Source organism: Eschrichtius robustus, chromosome 2 (assembly GCF_028021215.1).
Source record: "Eschrichtius robustus isolate mEscRob2 chromosome 2, mEscRob2.pri, whole genome shotgun sequence".
Lineage (NCBI taxonomy): Eukaryota > Metazoa > Chordata > Mammalia > Artiodactyla > Eschrichtiidae > Eschrichtius > Eschrichtius robustus.
The window spans coordinates 27,264,115-27,271,091 of NC_090825.1; the positions used below are offsets into that span (position 1 = coordinate 27,264,115).

General features: G+C 40.6%; 1 protein-coding gene across 1 annotated transcript; it reads left to right on the forward strand.

The window, feature by feature from the left end:
* Nucleotides 1–285: 285 nt before the first annotated feature.
* Nucleotides 286–826, forward strand: LOC137756045 (tetratricopeptide repeat protein 9C-like). The gene has a single exon (XM_068532263.1). It carries the CDS (start codon nucleotides 286–288, stop codon nucleotides 799–801), a length of 516 nt encoding a protein of 171 aa, XP_068388364.1. The 3' UTR covers nucleotides 802–826.
* Nucleotides 827–6,977: the final 6,151 nt, after the last annotated feature.

The following is a 6,977-nucleotide window of genomic DNA, read 5'->3' on the forward strand; positions in this document are numbered from 1 at the left end:
ACCCTGGAGTCACCGCTTTAGGAAATCAATTAATCTCTGGCTTAACTCCTCCCACGTCCTCTCCCTGATCAATCCCCTGCACTTCTAGAGATTGAAAAATAACTGCAGAGAAGAAAGGAAGGGGCTGTAGTAGAATCAAGGAAACCTTCCCTGAGAGGCCTCCTGGAGAAGGAGAATTTCCTGCCTTTTTAAGTGGGCTACCAAAATTGGTATTTCGCTCCTATCCCCAGAGCTTCGGTTGCTCTTTCACTTCCCACTTCCTCAAGAGCACCGGGTGACAAAGTTATGGAGAAGCACCTGCAGGAGGCCCAGCTGTACAAGGAGAAAGGGAACCAATGTTACCGGGAAGGGAAGTGCCGAGATGCTGTGCGTGGGCACCATCGAGCTCTGCAGCAGCTGCGGGGTCTCGATCCAAGTCTGCCCTCCCCGATGCCTAATCTGGGACCTCAGGGCCCGGCCCTCACACCTGAACAGGAAAACGTACTGCACACCACCCAGACAGACTGCTACAACAACCTAGCTGCCTGTCTTCTTCAGATGGAGCCAGTAAACTATGAACGGGTGAAAGAATACAGTCAGAAAGTCCTGGAACGACAGCCTGATGATGCCAAGGCCCTGTATCGGTCTGGGGTGGCCTCTTTCCACCTGCAGGACTACGACCAGGCTTGGCACTACCTCATGGCTGCTGTCAATAGGCAGCCAAAAGACGCCAGTGTCTGGCGGTACCTTCAGCTAACGCAGTCGGAACGCAGCAGCTACCATCGGAAAGAGAAGCAGCTCTACCTGGGCATGTTTGGTTAACAAAGAAGAAAGATACCCCTCCACTGGAACTTAGGTGACCATTAAAGACCCACCAAGGGGAAACCTGAGCCTCAGCAAGAGAAATTAACCCCATACCTCTGACAGAGGTGAACTTCTATTTTGTTTCTAGTTCTGCACAAACTCTTTATTGCTTACGTAGTCTGTGTCTGTTTTTGTTTCTCCATCTATGTATTTATATGGCTTTTAATCTGTGGTATTATTAGGGACATTTGCCTTGAGAAATACAACCAGAAAACATTCATCAGTTATGGGTGGAATTAATCATATCTTTGGCATAGATTTTAATGATAGATGTTGGTAGATGTAGTCATTTACAAAGGAGAAGGCTAGCAGAGGATGAAGTAATAAGGAAGGCAGAAAGGAGTTTCTTCCTGCGTTTCCTCAGATGCCCAAAGCCAAAGTTACACAGGCCGTAAACTGGCAAATATATATACTGTGAAACTAGACAATTATAAATTGGACCCACACGGCTCAGAATGAAAGATTTGAAATTAACCATCTTGATTAAAATAATTCCTTTTTCTTAATGTTCCACATACATTCAGATTCTTTTCCCCCCAAAAAGTATCTAGTTCGTCTTGTTTCTCTTGGTAATTTCTAGTCCTTGCTATTGTTCACACTCAGATCATTAATATAGTATACTTATTTATTTTTTTATTAAACCCTTCTGTCTTAAAACCTCTGGAGTCAAGCATTTAAGTATATATTTTGTAATCTTTTAAAAGCCCTCATGCCAAAAAAAACACTCGTAAACATTTTAATTTTTAATAGGTGCATATCTATAGTATGCTCATTTCTCTAAAAAAACATAGGAAAGACAGTTTACCAAGTCTTCTAGAAACAATACCATAAAAGAACAGGATAAGAACATAGATCTGTTCTTTACCTGTTACCCACCCCCTTGTATTTTACAAGAGCTCACTTCCTTAAAGAGGAGGGAAACGGTGAGGAACGGTTCTCTTTCCTTAGTGCCTTTTAAGCACCAGTGAACTTTCTGGAAGCTTTGTTGGGCATGGGTGCAGGCGCAGATCTGGTGTAGTCATGGCTCAGTAGGAGGCTTCATCAACTGGGAGCTCCTTTGTCATTCTGCTAATGTCCACAATATATGAGTTGTACAGAGTAGATGAGACCATAATAGCACTGCCTCTACCTTTATGAGTGAAGGTAATAAGCATGTGTCATTAGCCATCATATAACCACAGACAGATTTCCGACAAAACCCCCTTAGTCTTGCCAAGTGTACACGAGCTCTTCTCCCTTTATCAGTAATGCGTCTCTCTCAATGAGCTAGGCTCCTCTTTGAGTCTCCCTGTACCCTTAAATAATACAACCATCAACTTACAAACAAAAAGTTTTTACACCAAATAATCTTTTAAATCCAAGGACAGAACTAACAAAAGTTGAATATTTTATTCCTCTTCCAAGCTGCTTAAATTTCTAAGCCTAGACTGTTGCCAAATTATGTCATGGTTGTGTGTTATGCTTGTTTGGGGTTGGTTTTGCTTTCTGATTTTCTTTTTTTTTCCTAAGACTTGATGTTACAGTAAGCTGTGTTCTGCATCAATGAGGAGAAAATAAAACTGATATTTTAAAAAAACATAAAAACCAAAAAAAAAATTGGTTTATGCTACATTGTGAATGAATCATTTATTCATGAAAAAGACCTGGTTGATATTTTTAAATTAAGCACCCACAGTATGCTAGGTCCTGGGGATATGATGGACAAGCCCTCAGAGAATTTACAGATGATTATGGAATATGTAAACAGATAGCCAGAAAAAGAACACAAGAAGCTAACCTCATCTGGAGGGTCAGAGGAGGATTCCCTGAAAAAGGGTGGTGAAGGTTGGGCTAGAGCATTCTGGGCAGAGAAAATAGCATTCACAAAGGTCCTGAGATAGGAGCGAGCCTGCTTTTCAAGAATAGAATGATTTCATGTGCGGCTGCAACTGGGAAGAAAATGAAGCAAGAAAAGATAAGCACATCCTCTAAGGACCTGCTAGTCGGTTGAAATGAAAACCATTCCATTTCATCCCCTGTGTCTGCTATAATGTGGGATGGCCACATGCGGTTTGACCTTCCCCAACTATCAATCGTCCTATAATAAGGAATAACACAAATCTTAACCTGGTTACCCCCAGAGAATCCCTTTCAGGTCATCTGAGGGCAAAAAAACCCGGTGCATTTTGACAAGGGGAAATTCCTCAGGAAAGAAAAGAAGTAGGGAGAAAATGTTAAATATGCCTCCTTATGTTTCCTCCTTACCCTCATTCCTGTATGTATCTCGTGCAAAGTGTTCCCCCTTTTCCTTAGATTCTATCTCCCTTCCTCAAGAACAGCTTTTTCCCCTCTTTTTTTCTTTTTTCTTTCTCTTTTTCCCCCTTTGGCCCAAACCATAGTACTGAAAATGTAAAACCTGCAGTTTTGGGTATGTTACCAAAGGAAACAGTTTTACTTGTTTTTGCCAAAATATTTTCAAAGTAGCTGGAGAGCTGTCAAACCACAGTGGCTCTCAGCTGCGTTTCCTTCTAGCATTTCCCCAGGTTCTCCCAGCACAGCACTCAGTAACTGGATATTATTTGAGGAGGGGGGGGGGAATGCTGCACGAGACAGTTTGTAGATTTAAGAATTATCCTCTGGGTACTGAAGGCCAGAGGTCCAGAGGTGCTCAGTTGCCAAACTCCAGGGCTGCGTGACTGTGTGTCATTCCTAGATGTAGCTTTCAGCAAGGAGACATAGAGGAAATGTGCTGGCAATGATCAATATTTAGACTGTCATTCCAAAGTCTTTAGATTGTTTTCTGTCTTAGTCATGTGACTTTGAACAAACAAATTTATTCTCATAGAAAAAAAATTACTAAACACAGCTTGAAATGACATGCACTTTGGCCTTGTAGGTACTGACAGCCTTCCCCCATCCTTTACCATCTCTTCCAATTCTAGCTGGCATTTGTGGGCTTTATGTACCAGCAGAATAATTTAACAGTAAGCAATCACTCTTTATGCTCCTCTAACAACTTTCTTCCAAGACCTTGAAGGAGGAAAAACTCATTATTTAGGGACTTCTAGAAGTAGAGGCAGTAGTTACTATGTCTACTTAACTCATCCAGAAACTGAAGTTCAGGAAAGTGACATGGCCTTTCCAAGGTCATATAACAAGTCAAAGCTGTTTCTTCCTTATAATATACTTCTAATCCATTTGATTATAAGACATTATAAAATGGAACAAATGAAATATAATAAAAATAATTTAAATAACTGTATAGAAATTATGATAACTATCAATCCAAATGATAACCACTAATTGACAGTAGATTGGGCCTCAGGGTTTAAGTGCTATTACCACCAATCTATTTTTACCAGTTCTACTATTATGTCATTTGGATCCTGGCAAAAACAGATGGCATACTCTGAAGCAGTAATAGAATGGAGTTAAATGGAGTGGACAGGGTCAAGGGAACCAATGAGAGGTGGTAAAGCACCCAGGACTGGGAACAGTGAGAAGCGGTTGTCACTCCATCATTGCTAGGTCCAGAGAGAAGGAGCTGTGACCAGAGCTCATTGAAACCTCTCGCTATAGGAGAGGGGCTACCTGATGTGGACATGAGCAAGGGGGTGGGAGGGAGCCCCCAAACCCCTGACTTTGCTTTTCTCTTGTCTCCGCTCTCCTGCAGGTGTCTCCCAATGACCAAAACCAACAAGAAGCCAGAGGATAAAGAAGCCTGGGTGATGCTATCTGAAATGCTCAGATCTCTTCTCTTCTCTTTAGGTACCATTTATATGCTGATGACTGTCAGGTTTCTATCAGAATTTCTTGAATTTCAATTCAGTGAGTTGAATTTCAATTTCCTACTAGGAATCTCCTAACTGAGCACCTGCTCTTCTCCCAAATTCTGTTCCTCCCACAATCATCCCCATCTTAGTTGTTACCCATCTCCTACCAGTCAAAAGTCAAAAATCTTGGAGACATTCCTAACTTCTCTTTTTTTCTAATGACCAGCATCCTGTTCTTCAGCAAATCTTATTGACTCTCCGTCATTCAACATCTATGTGGAATCCTACCACTTCTCACTGTTTTAACACCACCACCACAATATGAGTCCTAATCACTACTTGCCTAGAATATTACACTAGATACACTGCTTCCACCCTTGCCCTCTTTAGTTTCAACAGAAAATAAAGTGATTCTTTGAAAAACTTAAGTTAGATCATATCAGACTTCTATATAGAATGTCTAATAGCCTCCCATTTTACTCAAACTAGAGGAAGTCAAATCCTTACAATGGCCTCTAAGGCCCTATAAGATCTGCCCATCCATCCTCTTAATTCTCTGGCATCATTTCCTATTACCTCTCCCTCTTTTATCCATTCAGCTAACACTAAACTCTTACCATGCCTAAAACAAACCAGGTACACTTTCACCTCTAAACAGTGTTTATTTACACTTGCTATTTACTCTACGTGGTACACTCTTCCTCCAAATGTCTGCATGGCTCAGCCCCTAATCTCCTTCGCATTTTGTTCAAATGTCACGTTCTCAATAAGACCTTTCCTGACTATCGTTTATTAAAATGTGACCCCCCCAACACCCTAGCATTCCCGACTCACTTTCCTATTTCATTTTTCTCCATAGCACTTATGACCATCTGACACATTTTATATTTTACTTTTGTTTGTTTGTTTGTTTATTATCTGCTTCTCCTCCTTGTACCTCCATCCCCACTATAATGAAAGATTTATGAGCCTGACATGCATAGGGTTATGAGGAGTCATGAGCAATTTTCAAAGGTTTCACTGCATGAAAAAAATCTACGTTTTTTGTCTTACTCATAGCACTTGACAGTATTTGGCACAGGGATGCATAAATGCTCCCTAGCTTGAAATGGAGAGTTTTAAATAAACCCAGAGTAGCCTAGTGACAAGGGGTTTAAGTTTGAAATCAAGGCAACATTTGAGCCTTCTTTAGAAACAAATTAAAGGGATCCTAGAGACCTCCTTGGAAGCTGGGAGGACCAAAGACAGGTTTCTTTCAAAAAAATATTATCAGTAGATTATCTGAAATCACTCAGGGCCGGAGCTAATCCCGAGAACAAAATATATGCTACAGCACTTCTGAAACCTGAGCCAGTGTCACAGGTTAGAGTTCAATAACTGTGAGAAAATGAGAAAGGCTTCATAGCAGTTGAGTCATGGAAGGATTCTCTATGTTCTATCTAGTCTTGGTAAATGTTCAGCCAATGAAAGGCCTGGCTATATTTCCCAACCACATTTTAATGTGTTAAAGCAATACCTGATAAGCTGATATTTGCTGAATCAGTACACAAAGATTTGTCCAACTTCAGCAGAATGGAAAACCTGAAAAGAAATTAATTACCAGTGAAGGTTTTCCTTATGGAAAGAATAGAATAGGCATTAGCCAAGTAATATGATTTCAGGGGCCAAAGAGGCCCCGAAGTAAAAGGAAATCCTTCCTATAAGCTTGCTGATAACTAAAGTTCTACATTCCACAATCTAACACTTTTACTTAAGGATTTGATCCTAATTAAATGCAGATTTCCCCTGGGTAAGGTCCCTCACCAGTTATTTATTCCTCAGAGTGAAAAAACAATTGGAGAATAGGTTTTACCAAAGGGTATAGGGGATGGATATGAGGGTCTTGAGAAACTTGTGATCCAGAAAACAAAGGATTAAGGGGCTTTGACAACAAACTTCACTTATCTCCTAGTTTTGCTTGGATTCAGCATCACCACATATGTTTTAAAGACGCCTCATCTCCAAGATGATATGTCTTTTTGGGTAAGTTGTCATTTCAGAAACCAGGTCAGCTTTCACATATATGGCCATGGAGTTGGGGATGGGCAGCAGAGTGGTACCTATCAGATGTGTGAATTACACCATCCTCCCTTTATTCCTTTTCTTACTCTTATACTGCTCATTCATATCTTTATAATGAATTCAGCACAATCGATGAGCCCATTAGCAAATTTAGTCATAGAAGAAATTGATAGTAATGACTAAAATCCATTCAGTACCCTCAATACCTGAGTGGACTTCAATTACTCAGTCTCTTTTTTTCCAATTATCTAAATTCCTGCACTGGAAGATAACTCACATTAAGATGTGTGTTCAGTATGCTCATCTTCATAGCAGTTCTCC

Coding starts and splice junctions, on each gene's coding strand:
- LOC137756045 (XM_068532263.1), top strand. CDS start 286: ATGGAGAAGCACCTGCAGGAGGCCCAGCTGTACAAGGAGAAAGGGAAC.